Genomic DNA, 15,057 nt, shown 5'->3' with positions numbered 1-15,057 from the left:
TTGCTGAATTTGCATTTGCATGTGGCTCGAAAAATACAGATTAAAGCCGAACTACATCTTAACACAATGGTTCACATTTTGCCATAGCTTGTCATGTCTAGGTCATTTGACTAATTAATGACTCATTTGCATTGAAAATACTTAACATTTTATGTTTTCAGTACTTTAGTGAGTAATGCATGGAAAGCCAATATTTTTTTTACTTGAATGAAGCTCGTCTCAGATCATGGTCAGACTCACTTCCTTCTCTATAACGACACCAGTCCAGCAGTGTAGAGGTGAAGTGTCACCACATTGGAGATTATCAGCAGAATTCCCTGTGAGCAAGTGGGTGTGTTGATGGTGTTTCTAACATGTGACTGATCCGAAACTGAAAAAAACAAATAGAATACAAACATCTCAGGATAGAAAAGAGGAGCCATACGCGTAGAAGACACTGACGTCAACCTGTAAAGACAACGAGATTCAGGAGCTTGTGGTGATAAGAGCCGGTGCCGGTGTCAATGTGTTGATCTCAAAACCGTGATCTCCACAGTAGATAGTAGTAGTTACATCCTGTCGCCGCCTGCTGCGCCACTCCTCACCTGAACGCACCAGAACATTCTGTGTTGTTGTGAACGTGCAGAATCCTCTATTTTGCTGCCACAGTGTTCTTGACCTTTACTGGCTCATCCTGTGTTGTCTGGAAGCTCAGACTTGTTGTTCTGGCTGCAGTCGGCGTGATGCAGGAACTTGGTTTGGGTCGGCAATGAGTGCCAGTGTTGCTTCTGCAAGAACTGAAAGAAGGTGGCTTTCACCTGAGGGGGAGGGGTGTCTTGCTCAGCACATAACTGTTTCATCATGATGAAAATATATGGAAACTATTTAAAAGGCACTGGATTATCTAGAAGATATGATCATATGTGTGTTATTGTCATGATATCAATTGTTAATTTTTTGAATATTTTGATTATTGTCGGTATTGTGAATCAATTCTTTGGGAAATGCTTGTCTTATGTGCATGTCCTGCCACAGACAAATCAACATGATGTTGTTTCAAAGGTGCCTATACATGTGTAACAGCTTTGTCCAACACCTTTCTTTCATCCTCCATATGGCTTCTCCAATTCTTCCGCTCCTCCAGTAACCGTGGCTTTCACAACAAAAAACAACTTTTAACGAGCACAGTTTATGTGAACACACAACTGATTTGATTTGACTGCTTCTTTTCATGGCTGAAATTTACACAAGTATTTCTTTACGAAGTGACAACGACCGTAAAAAACTCTATTTTACACAAATATGTGAACTTTGCAATTAATGTGTGATTCACGTGTGTTCCAAACCATGGGGGTCGATCCATATAGATCATGGATGAAGCGTGGTTACACCAGTAGTTGTATTTGTATTTAGATTGAATTGGTCAATCACTGCATGTCTTGTTAGAACTGACAGTTTACCACTGCTCGACTGTATTTCTTTGTCTCATGTAGCTGAGGCAACTCAGTCCCACCATCACAGCACCTCGTATTGTTTTATCACAGTGCTGTTTTTGGTCTAAACACCTGTCACACTGGTTAGACAGCGCATTGCTTAAAGGAGTATGACATAAACTCTAATTGTTGAGCGTATAAACAAGATGTTCTTCATTTCCTGAATTTAAAAATGTCATTCTAGCTCTTAATTTACACTCCGACGTCTAATCCTGTGTTGTCTTTTCTTACAGGCTGGGCGTCGCCAAGGGAACCGCATCCTCTCAAAAGCTTCCGGGAAGCTGCGGAGCACGTAGCTCAGAAGATGCTGTGCCTGACAGCGAATCCTCGAACGACACTCCTGGGACTTGGAGTTCTTGTTTAATTAAGGGAGGAAATTCTTTCTTAAAATGCAAGAAAGTCGTGCAGTCACTACACACCAGTAGATCTTTACAAAATTTGCTTCATTTATTATAGGATTTGTTTCACTGCAGGCTCAGTCACCAGGGTGCAAATAGAACTGTGCAGCTGAGGACTGGTGCTCCTGTAATATTGTCTTCTTGTTTGAAGAAAGAAGATTCCCTGCTGCAACGGCTTTCTCTGGGATTATCAGGTCACTGGTGAATGTCAGTGCTCCGTCACTTTCCCTCTCTTGGTCTTTGATCCAGGGCCATCTCCCCACGCTGCTCCTATTTCTTTTTCATTTCATCCGCAACTGACGTTTAGGTTTTTGTGGTATTAAGTATTAACCTTCGGGACATCCTCTTTTTTTCCCCCTGGAATATACTCAAGCCAAAACTTTAACCCGACCTGTCGGCACGATGTGGTGAGGAGGAAGAGAGAGAGGAACAGAGGGGATTGAAGGGCAGATGGCTTCGCTGCCCCAAAACACCAACAGCTGTATGAATAAAACATTTGAATAGAGAGAGTCGTGACATCTGGGTGAGGAGGGAGTTAGACACCCTCCTAATACCCTCTCTCTTTCTTTTTCCCTATTCCGTCCTCTCCCCTCACTAGCATTCATATCCTCGACATCCCTACATACCTCCCCTCCTCCCTCTATCTTTCACTCTCTCTTGTCTCTTTCCCCCTGTGAACTTAAGAGTTCAGGTGGTCACTCAAACAAACAGAAACAAGCTTGTGCTTCCACTTGTTTCATCTTCTCTCGCTGAGTTTAGTTACGCCTCTGTGTGTCCCCTCTCTCACTCGACCCGTCCCTCCTGCACCACCTCCTCCCCCTCCTCCACCTCCTCCGGCACGCTGTGTGATGGTGCGTCCCCTCCTCTCGGCCCTGGAGACATGCCCGTGCAGGAGATGGCGGTGAGTCCTGTCAAGTCCCTGTACTGGGAGCAGTTCCCCCCCATGTCACAGCGCCGCGTCTACTGCACCCCCGTCTACCACGAAGGCCTGCTCTACGTGCTGGGGGGCTGCAACGAGACCGGCATGCCCCTGGACAGCGTCGAAGTCTTGGATGTAGAAAGCCAGGCATGGAGCCAGTTGCCCCCGCTGCCCACTGCACGGGCGGGCGCCGCGGCTGTGGCACTGGGGGGCCAGGTGATGGTGCTTGGAGGCATGAACCAGCAGCAGACTCCGCTGGCCTCCGTGGAAATGTACCACCCTGATGAGGGCAAGTGGGAGACGAGGACCAGCCTGGGTCAGCCATCTATGGGCATCACCACAGTGGAGAAAGGTAAGAAAGTGGAATGCATGTGTGTAACTCTGCTTTACTCTGCAAATCCATGTGCGCATTATTGTCATCAACAGAGAGTGCAGCAGCTGTTAGGAAAGAGAGATCCATTCTTTTGAATCTGTCAGACAGTATACAGTATTTTCAGTTCAGTTTGTTTCTACTTCAACAAAGTAACTTACCGGCTGCTTCACATTAATGGGCTCTGCTCCTCTCATTTCACCGAGTGTCGCTGTGTGAGTGAGCAGTGGCAGGGCCCAAGGGACTCGTGTGTGTGTGTGTGTGTGTGTGCTCGTGTGTGCTCCCAGTCTGAGGAGTCTGAGAGCACATACACACACACACACACATTTTCGCTCGTTCATGGTATTTCACGTGATGGCCTATACGATGATGATTTTTTTTTCACTCTCCCAGGAGTTCACAAAAAATATGAACGTGTTCAATGAACAACAATGTGACTGGCGGTTGCTGGCCAAAAATGAGAAGCTGTTTCTTTCCAACTTCTGTCGAAGACCCATTGTTGAACAGAATGGAGGAAGAGGCTTCTCCTTTCTCATACTTGTGGTTTTGGTACTGAAAGATAGGGCTGCCTATGTTACTGTCTTTGCTTGCTTGGCAGATTGTTGGAGTGTGTAATCCCTCACGTATACGCTAGTGCTGCTGTATCAAATGTTTCCAAATACCTGAACAGCCTTAGTTTGACAGGTTTACTTGACTGCAGTGCTCATTTGAATCCCACTTCGAGATTCTACATTTATCACTGAGGGACTGTGAGTTCCACTCGTCAATTACTGCAAAAAAACATAATCCTGGCTCATGAAGAAGTGATGAGGTTGAGTTTACAGCAGCTTTGAAATATTTATCTGACTATAAGATTTATAAGAAAACAACAGCAACACACTGTTTCCCCTGAAGTGGGGAAGTTAGTTAATTAGCTGCTCATTTTGGGAGAAACCCCTCAGTGGAAATGCTACAGTGTCTCCTGAGTGGAAGCTGTCCTCCTGTGATTAAAGCAGTGTCACTGAGATCAATGGCTGCTCACGTGAAGCCGGAGCTTAAGTTGGGCTTATGCTCGGTGAATATTGTACTGGTGCAGTCCCAAGATTCTGATTATATAAATGGTCAATAGGTTGTGTGTGGGTGTCTGCTGCGATATCTCTGCGTGCATGTGTGCTTCCTTCACTTGGTCTCTAGAAGAATGTCGACCATGGCTCGTGTGGAGGAGCCTAGTCGTCATTCAGTCTGCGCTGAATAAACACACTGGACTTAATGCTCATTCCTCAGGCGTGTGCAGGCTGTCTGAGGTTGTGAATGTTGGCACAGATGAAAGGAGACTTGTGGGAAAGTGAGACAACAGAATGGTCTGATCGCATACTGTTAAAGAAGAAATGATACACCCCACATCTTTAGCCAAACGGTCCGGAGAGATTTAAGCTTGGAATAGATTGATATTAGACTGAGAGCAGAAAAAGGAACAGAGGGAGAATAAAAGTTAGGCCCTCTTGCTGAAATCTCTCCTCTGTGCAGTTTCCTGTGTTTACATTTTGGGCTGCATGCTGCTGAGAGCGACCTGATAAACTGAGGAATCAATATGACCTTTCAAGGTAATAGAGACAGAGTGGGGCAGCATTTCTATGTATTGTATTTTTATTCCATATACAATATTTCAAGCACAAGGGAAACAACTGAACACAGTGTAATCTGTTTGATTCTTCCAGCATTTCTGGGACATTTTATTGAAAACATAGCTTTAGATTTCTTCACATGCAGAAACAGTGTTATTTAGAAAAGGCAGCACACACTGTATGAACAGAGCCTGGAGGGTTCAGTCCTTTTATAGCTCTACCAAAAATACAAGAGAAAGTGTAAACAAAAGAATTGTGTATTTTTCTGCTGTAGCCTGTTTGCCAACTAACTTAATTACTACAATTGTAAGGTTAACATAGTGTTACTTCAGAGCCTGGAGTTCACGAGCTAATTATATGTTGGAAATTCCTTGTTCAGGACTGGAGCATCCACTGTGTCAGAGCTGGTCCTGCATAGAGAAATGTTAGCAACTATTTTGGATACTCTTTTCCCAGAGAGGCCAAAGGTCAGTCTCTTTTACCATAATGGTATATGAGAATGCAGACACATTGTAGTTTAGACCTTACTCTGTGTCTTCAGTCCAGAAATGTTGTCTGGTTCTGACTAACTGTAAATAAAGATGGACGACACGTCACCCTTTCCTCCCACAAAAATGAAAATATCCCGCGATGTGGAACTTTCATTTTCACCTTTGCTGGTGAGGTCATTTGGAGCCAGAGCCTGTGCAGTAGTGTTGGTGGAGAGGAGATGCTCTGTTAAGGTCCTGCCAATACATGAGCTGGACCACTTGAGAGTCAATCGTGAGGTTTCAACTTAATTTTATATCATCAAGTAACTAATTCAAACCAAACATAAGCAATTGAACAAAGTTTAATCTGATAAGAAACTACCTGAAATGCTAGAGACCATCTTTGAAAAAAAAAAAATGTATGTGTACTTTGTCATTTTTGTTTCGTGCATGTCCTATCTGCTGACATTGAGGAGGCAGGGTTAATGAATTTGTACTAAAGCCAGCCACCAGGGGGCGTTTGAAATCTTTTGGCTTCACTTTTGAGCGAGCTGTCACGTCATCCGTCTTTATAAACAGTCTTTGGTTCTGAGTCATAATTGAAATTGAATATTTCAAGTGTAGTACTTGAGGTCTGATACATTGAAATATTTATATTTACCAAATAGAGCAGTGTCTTTTGCAGAACTCTGCAGAAGTCTGTGGTGCGTTGTAATGAGCGTCGAGATGGGACATGCTTTCAGTCCAGATACAAGTGTAGCAGAAAGAGTTGTGTTGTCGAGGCCTGCAGTCACAACACTTCCCTAAGTAGATGCTGTCCTACTCATTAGAGAAAGACTTTAGAGAAAAGCTTAACATGAACAGCTCAAACAGTCACATTTTCACATTCGCTGAGTGCAGCAGAAGAGATCCATCAGCAGAAAACCCCAGTGTTTCTCAGCAGCTGTGGTGTGAAGAGGAACATTTAACAATATACAAATGAGAGAGGCACCTTATAGTGTCTGTTTGCAATTATTTATTTAATTCACCCTGTTTTCAGTGTTAACTCGTGATCGGAGGAAGAGATTCCGTCTAGTTAATAACCAACCCCACCAGTAAATCCTAAGGGATTCATTAAACCATTGTTAATCTGTGAGAGATTAAAGCTGCAGTTGTGCATGTTAATGTTAAACTTCATGTTAGCCTGATTATGACTGCAGGAGAGCTCTGCAGTGCTACTGCTGCCTTTCTCTAACTACTCTGTCCTTAAGTTGGTGAACATGACTTCATGTTTAATGCTCAACATTTTCATGTGTTTCTCTGTTGACATTAGACAAATGACCAACTGTATGATCACTGTGTGGGATGTGTTTATGTGTGTATAGAGTATTATAGTGACTGCCCTCCTTTGGAACGGCTCTGCTGCGGGATGAATCCTGACCATGAAACATTTGATTCAGATCAAAAAGAAATGCAGTGGACAAAGAGGCAAAAGGCAAATTATTTTAAGAGTGAAGGAACTACGGATCCCATAAACCTCTGTGAGTGATCCCTATCCAAGGACTTCCAATGCGCTTCTTTTTTAATTTAACCTTGTTGCAGTGATTTTCATCTTTGCACTTTTTTCCTCATCTTTAAAGCATGTTACAAAGAGAAATGATGGTCGCTCTGGGGTAAACGTAATGTAACGCTCAATGATCCAATCATAATCAACATGATTTTTACACTTCCATGGTAACAGCAAGCTCCACAAAACCATAGACCTTGCTATTACTCCTGAGGATTGTGGCTACTGTAGTACTTCTCCTTGACATCAGAAATAAAACAGGTTTTCTCAAAACTCAGTTGTAGTATACAGACTTGTGGTTTTCTACAGGAGCACAGAACATTGTGCTGAATAGACCTTGGATCGTTTCAATATTATGGCTGATATTCAAAATCTCTATTCAGAAAGTGAATTGGATTTTTACTTCCACCACACTGTTGAGCTCTGTACTTCTGCATGTGTGGTACTCTTCTTGTTATAAGCTGGTTGAGATTCATAGGCCACCAAAAGCCACGCTGCTGGTGTCAATAGGAGATTCAATTTCTTTGACTGGATACTGGATTTAACGGTACATAGCTCATAGACTACATTCATACCACGTTGTATTGCCAGTAATTTCCTGTATGGTGCTTTACTTTAACAATGGGAAAAAGTCTCTGCACACATAATTCAAAAGAGCTGTGCATCCATAGTTTTGGATGTAATATGCAATATACTAATGAGAGCAATGTCTCATTCCATTTAAAAGCCTTCCACACAATGAGAGAGTGATATGTACCTTTTAACATTATTAATGTTGCTCCCTTCATTCATGGGGTCTCTTTTGCCTGACTGCAGTGACACGTTGACAGGCGACTCTGACCTGTTGTTTTAATAAAAAAACTTTTTAACAGTTTGACTTTTATCCATGAATTTGGTCTCATGTGGTGAATAATTCCAAATGCTTCTCCACATTACTTCTAGATGTTTCGCTGCCACTATCATCTCTAGAACTCAGCTCTCTTTGTCTTAACAGGGACGACAACAGTAGAGGTAACAATGGAGGGCAACAGGGCATGCAAAAGACTGATACGATTCTTTTATCCGATGTGAGGAACAGCAGTGTCTGAGTGTGTGAGGTGTTTACATATGCCCACCGGTCCTGTCGAGCTGTCAGAAATACTAAGTTTACACAAATGTGAGGTTGAAGACACAGAGTTAGGGTGTACTGTTTACTGTGCCATGATCCTGGGATCATTTTACTGTCAGAAACCATCTGCTCTCGGATTCTCTGAATGTAGCCAGTGCTAATATGTACATTTCTTTTTCACTAGTAAAAATATAGTTTTGTATTATTATCTCGCATGTAGAAAATAAATCTCTATATGGGCAAAAATAATAAGCATGAGTAGGCTTACTCATTAGCAAGCATGTGTCTGTGGTGTGGTGTGAATACTGTATGTATGTGAAAGTATTCCCACGTTATGTCAGTTGGCACGGAGAACCAGCCTCATCAAGCCATCAGCCTGATAACAACAGACAGCAGGTGTTTATGAATTCATTTGACTTGCTGTGCATCTCAGTAGGGATTCAGCTTGTTTCCCCGCGTCAGTGACTGGACGGTCAGTGAGGTGTGGTGCCACGTTTAACTTTGGCCATGAAACAGAATACAGGGTTATTGGAGCAAGTGGAATAGACTTCCTCCCAATGTGCAAAAATAAAAACACACTTTTTCAAATACTGGCCCGGTGCTGCTGACATCATCAGGAGCCAGGAGTCTGCGCAGTAGTGATCAGGTAATCGTAAAATGGCATCGAGGTCCCACTGATACACCCACTCAACCCATCATTAGTCAATCTTGTAGGGTGTTTATTAAGTCTAGAAATTTGTTCATGTAAATACCACAACCGCACATATGATATGAGTGCGCAGAACAGTATCTGCGAGCAGAGGACATACTATGAGCACGCATTTCTCCTCCGCATGTAACTGTGGTTCTGAGAGCTCAGGGCTGAGACGAGCACAAACTCACCCTCCCCTACTGCTCGCAACCGGTCAACACCGTCGCTTGCTCGTCAAGTTGAATTTGAGTCTTTGGGGGTGGGGAGAGTGGCTGATGACCTCTTCCACATACTCTTCTTCTTGAAAGGGATGCATGTCACAATCAGTAGACCTGTGTGTGTGTGTGTGTGAGAGAGAGAGAAAGAGAGCGAGAGAGCGACAGAAACAGCTCAGTGAGTGCTTTGAGCCTATGTTGGAAACCTTCACACATTCTCCACTGATGTCTTCTAATGGTGTGTGTGTGTGTGTGTGTGTGTGTGTGTGTGTGTGTGTGTGTGTGTGTGTGTGTGCATGTGCATGCGTCTTACAGATGTGCCTTTCTCCTCCCCTCTCATCATTCGCCCCCCTGCTGATTTCCTGTCTGTCCCCTGACTTCCTCTGCATTTCACGGTCGACTGATCAAGCGAGCATTGCTGTTGCTTGGCAACAGGTGTGTGGCTGCCGTGTTTGTTTTTAGACTAATCAGAGGGAGCAGGCTGATTTGTTGTAAATGAGTGTTTGTGTGTGTCAGGCAGAGCCACAAATAGAGTGTATTGTGTGTGTTCCTAAGTTAGCCCCAGATAGAATATGGATTACACAGAGTGACTGTGAATCTATGTGCGTAATTTTGGAGCCTTGGGCATAATAACTGCTCTCACCCACTGCTCCATAAGAATGTCAGCTTTTCTTCCTCTTCATGCCTCAGAGAAGCAGCTCTTTAATTGCTACTCCAGAATGACTCAAGTATCATAATCCAACTGAGCTGATGTGTATAATGTCCTTTCTCCCCTCAGTGTGTGATTAACGGCTGCTGCCCTCTCCTCAGTCAACAGTCAGCTTGCCTGCACGCTGCCTGGCGGACACGTAACCGCTCCTCGAGGCTGTCAGGCTCCACAAAGATAAAAAGTATGTTTCATCAAAGAATGAGATAAAGGCACCGTGTAATGGCTTCACAGAGGAGGAGGAGGAGGAGAGTGTTCTTTTAGGGAAAAAAGGTGTGAAGTCAGTTACAAACAAAACCTCAATAAAGAGTCTTCTCTTTTAGTCGCATCCGATTCTTGGAATTGAATTAAATTATATGTTTCTACTTGTTTGCACGTTAGAGCGTCCTGTTGCAACTTCCACATTTGAGCTGGTGCTTGCTTTTCCTGAGCAACCTGTGATGACCTGGTTTCTGGGCTCCCGGAGCTTCTGAATGCATAATGCAAGGCACGAGCTGGGCTGCAGTTATGTTCTCTGTGATATGATAATGTGGTCATGCAATGGATTCGGGATTGGAAGGAGGTAGTTTAGAAATATGTGAGGCAAAGGACCTCTGGGCTTAAAGCAACACTAGGTCGTTTTTAGACCTTAAAATATCAACTTGATCATTTTGATGATACACAAACTTGTATTGGGGAGAATGGAATGTGTGTCAGTGTCTCGGTGTTCCTTGGACGCCTGGAACTGCACTACCCTGGCGAACTGTGCTGGAACATTACAACCTGCTTTACGGCACACATCCCACACCTAAAACCAGAGGTGCAGCTAGCTATAAGAGACAACTAGCTTACCATTATTAGTGTGGACATCATGGCAGAACTACTGAAGAAACTTTTTTCAAGGAAACGAAGAAGATAAATAGCGGAAGTGATGAAGTAAGAAACCAAACAAAAGTGAATGCTGGAGCATATTTAACACTATGGCGAGAGCTAACGGAGGTAAAACGACGCACGGAGATGCCGACCTGGTGCTGTTGTTATTGGGCAAGTAATTTAGGACCTGTGTTTGCTGTGTCTTATGCTGTTACCCATTTAATTAACCAAAGTCCTTGGAAGAGGAGCGACAAAAGATGTGCAAACACACACAGTCTGGATAAATGTTGTATGATGAAGCTATTAGTGCCTGTTGAGGATGTTGGGGCTCTTTGATCTGATATCTTAACTGCCTGCATTACTGCTCCTGATTTACTTACAAATCACGCACACACATCACACACACACACGTATTCACACACAGATTCACAGACAGGGTTGTCCAGGGGCCATTAATGAGCTTTGCCTTTAGCTTCAAAGAGTTAGTTCAGCCTAGTTCACCACCGTAACTAATTAACTAACGGTGTGTGCCTGAGTGTGTATTTAAACTCTGTGTTTGTTGTGTGATATGTGAATAGAATGGTCAATAGACTGCATTTATATTGCGCTAGTCTTATCGACCAAGTATTTCAAGATTCAAGTCACATTCACCCATTGACATGTACACACACATTTTCATTCAGCGCTTCGTTACACCTCGCTTTTCTATAACACATCATTCACACTCTGATGCAATAACTGTCAGAAGCAATTTATGTTTAATGTCTTGCTCAAGGACACTGGAGGAGCGGCCGATCAAACTACCGACCTTCTGGTTAGTCAACGATTCGCTCTGCCTTTTGAGCAGCACAGCAAACCGTGTGTGTCCTTAAGTAACACATTCTGTTTTTTAAAACACACAAACACACACACACACAACCCTAAAAGCCCAACAAGGATCTGTTCTTCTTTGAGCTGTTTGGCTGCTGATTGTTTGTGCAAACTTTTTATGCAGCTTTTAAAAGTCATCATTCTGAAGGGATTTTCCTCTCTGAGAGGCTTATATTTGTGAGAATAGTTAAGCCTGAGATAATGACATCAAAGTGACATTCGTCTGTGGAGACGTGGCTTTCATGCTTTCTCTGTTTTGCTTGACAAGGCTTTTCCCCTCAGTGTTCTGAATTTAAAATGATACAACTTTTGCTTGGAACAAAGTTTCAGACTTTTTGCTTTCCTTGCACCTCAAGTAAAACCCACAGCGCTGAGCACAGTAGTTTGTATTCCAGCTATCAGTCTCTGATGACAGAAGTCTCAGATCATGGGGCCAGGCTGAGCTGAAGTTGAGATGTTCTGCTCGAGGGGAACTTGCTGGAGTTTCTTCATATTCATATTTCAGCCAATACTCTTTCTCTTCATATGCAGCAAGGGTTTTACTTCTTTCTGTTCTGTCGGGGCAGCAAAGCAACAACCATCGTCATCAAGAAACACAACACACATTCTTTTGAAAGACGGGATAGTACATTGTGGCTCCTACAAAATAAAAGTCAGACACATCATAAATATTAAAGGCTGAATTTTTTTGTAGTGTTTTCATTGTTTCATAGTTTAGCTTATGTGGAGTTGGACAAGCTTTAGAATGACATCACTGTTTAACTGACATGACTGATTCAGTTTGCTTTTTTGACACTCTTTTTGATCTTAGTTTATTAAATAAAAACCTTAATGCAATAACAAAACATAAATCTTTTGCAAATACACTAAATGTAGTTACATTTTCTTTCCAAAATCAATTATCTCAAATCTAAATTTAAGTGGGCATATGTAACTTGTGTTCAACAGCAGCATGACCTGCCTCTGTCTAGTCTAAAAGACAATACACATTTATAATTTGCATTTTAGAGTTCTGGTGTCTATTGATGCATTTGATCACTTCTTTTATTGATAAATAGTTCAATGCAGATGTTAGATGATTATCACAGCACATGACCGTACAGATCGGTCTGGTTTCCAGGCTACATCAAATACCCTTTATAGCTGGAACTTAGTGAGCTATTAAAAATATTAACAGCCAACATTAAATTTTGGGCTCAGCCACTCACACAGGAAATGTGTGCCTTGTGCTTAGCAACCTTTCTAGTCTCATTTGTATTCTTAGGAGGAAGCCACAGCTTCAAAAGCCTCAGAGATTTAAGTTCCACATTGATGGCAGCCTCCATAGTCCAAAGTGTAACACAGCACAACTAACCTTTTTACTCCACTGGAATAAAAAAACACCTCCTCTACAACAGTATACAAAGTAGCTCTATTGTTCTTGTTCCTACACATACTGACTGAACAACACTCAACAAGATACTTCTCTTGTCAGAAGATGCCTAGGAAATGTTGAGTAGATGAAAGAGGAAAAACAAAAGTGTTTGCAGCGAGAAAGTAGAAGACTGCTCGTGGAGAGAAAATAACTCCTGGAAGTGTGCTGAACGTCACAGACTGATGATGCACAACAACAGGAGAGTATCTAAGAGTGTGAATGTCCTTAAAGGAGGAATAAGTTGAGTGCCACCATAGTGGAAACACTCGTATTCCCTCTGCCACTCGAACCCAGCAGAGCCATAAATCAAGAATGGAGGCTCTTTGGCCGGAGACTGAGGTGCTGACTCTTCACACTTGCAGCAAGGATTAGTAAATCAAGGAATCCTGCTGTCTGATGGTACTCTATCTGCTTACTGTTAGTGGCAATGCCTCATCCTCTCAGCACAGCACTTTACCAAGGGAAGCCTGGAGCCCTGCTGAGGCTTTCATTAGATGCTCAGAGAGAGGATGATTACAGTGGAAAAACCTACACAAACAAGCAAGCTGGCTGCCTGACAGAGTGAAATCTGGAGACATGAAACAGCAAGACTCGTTTGGGTTTCTTGCTCTGGGTTGGGAAGTCTGTGTGTTCAGGAGGAGCGCCTGAGACAACAAGGCAGGAGACGCTTATTGGCTATACAAGAAAAAAGGGCCAAAGAATTGACTTCTAACCGAGTGTAATGGTGTTCAATTGATGCTGATTTAATATATGCAGGTCAAATCATAACAATAATTTAGTTTGTTATGTATTCATGTGGAAAACTGGTTTCTTTGCTTTCTAGTTGACTGGGTGGTGCAGCGTCCAGCAGCACTTGCTTGAAAAAAGGCGACTAGCTGCAAGGGTATAGGCAGGAAACTTAGAGAAAATAAAACTAATTCCAGACATTAGAAGTACAGACAGTAGTTTACTGTAGGGGGGTGTAGAGGGATGTGGGGCATATGCTGTGCTTTAATGTATTTTTTTTTATAATAGTGCAGCTTTAGGTTGGCAAATATAGCCCTTCTGTCTGTTTCTACATTCAGATTTTGCAGGCCCAAGATTTCTGTCACGAAATAAAAACTTGTCAAAGTCTGCACCGTCAATTCAAGTCTCCTGAGAGTTTTTAATAAACCAGCCGTGCTTCTAGTTATTGTACTGCTCTTGGTCTGGTCACATCATCAATCAGGCTTTGTTATCAACAGTAAAATCCTATTGCATCTGCTTTTACATGACTGAAGACCTGTTTCCATCGAGCTCCGTTTTGTGGTGATTAATTTCCATGTCATTTAAAATCGCAGCAGTATAGCAATTTGTTATACGTTTACATTTGGCAGAGAAACCTCTGCTCTTTGCAGCACCTTGGCAGCAGACCAGATTCTGCAGGGGAAACTAATCCTCCTCAAAAGGGCATTCCACCAATTGAGCATTGCACTCCTTTAACATTGTCAGTCTACACACGTTCCTCTTTCTGGTTAATACCTGGGGTCTACGTTTCCCACAATGCAACTCCAGCGACCGTTCAGGAGGAGACTGGGGTAGCGTTGGGTGATGTCTACTAAATGACTATACAGTATATATACACACATAGCAGAATGTTTCAGGCTGAGGCTGAGAATGTCTAAGGTTGCTCTAGAGATTTGTGGTTTGCTTTATTTTCTCTACACGATTCACAGCAAAATAGAGATTGAAAATCATTTTGACATCAGACCAGCAACAGTACACTTTTCATGAGATTTGCAATGTCTACTGTATATCTGTACATGTCACAGAGATGTGACTGTGAAAACACTGGTTGAAGGGCAGCTTTTTCCTGGTGTACGCTCTCCTTCTCTCTCTATTTCTCAGAGCGAGGGTACACAATGCACCTGGACCAACACATTTATAAAATAGTCAAAAATACACATTTGCATAGTAATTACAGCATTCAAATAGTACTGATATTTAGAAATTCTAATTATATTTAACTCCCGAACTGTAGACCCGACAAAGACTAAACCAAACATTATGCTGTGCTCAACACAGTGATGACTGTCAGTCATAGGTGTTACACAACAGCATTGTTCATTGGCTAAATCCAGACTGGACTAATGGCTAATGCAGGCTCAAGCAGAGATTAGTCAAATGAGCTGCAGAGTTCAGGCTCTTTTGTTTTCTAATTTCACATCCCAGTTGTTTTCATTTTCTAACTTGTAGTCGTCAGCCCCAACAGACGCTGACTCAGGGGACATCGATCGAGGACAATTATCAGACTTATCACAACTCCCTCTGGATAAACAAAGAGCTTTTACCTCAGCCAAGGACGTTAGGTTTTCCCCACTGTCCATTTGCTTATTGGTTGGTTTGATTGTAAGCAAAAGCTATTCAACAGATTACCATAAAACCTGGTGGAATGATGCAATAA

General features: G+C 42.6%; 1 protein-coding gene across 1 annotated transcript in view; it reads left to right on the top strand.

The window, feature by feature from the left end:
- Positions 1-1,722: 1,722 nt before the first annotated feature.
- The window catches only part of LOC118110443 (kelch domain-containing protein 8B), a 134,886-nt gene continuing 121,551 nt past the window's right edge, over positions 1,723-15,057 (top strand). The window contains exon 1 of the mRNA XM_035158175.2: positions 1,723-3,141. Within this exon, the coding sequence (XP_035014066.1) occupies positions 2,751-3,141 (391 nt within the window). The 5' untranslated portion in view covers positions 1,723-2,750. The remainder of the gene's footprint in view (positions 3,142-15,057) is intronic.

The sequence above is a fragment of the Hippoglossus stenolepis genome, chromosome 6, assembly GCF_022539355.2.
Source record: "Hippoglossus stenolepis isolate QCI-W04-F060 chromosome 6, HSTE1.2, whole genome shotgun sequence".
NCBI lineage: Eukaryota > Metazoa > Chordata > Actinopteri > Pleuronectiformes > Pleuronectidae > Hippoglossus > Hippoglossus stenolepis.
Note: the sequence above shows the minus strand (reverse complement) of the source record. Positions and strands in the feature narration are given on the sequence as shown.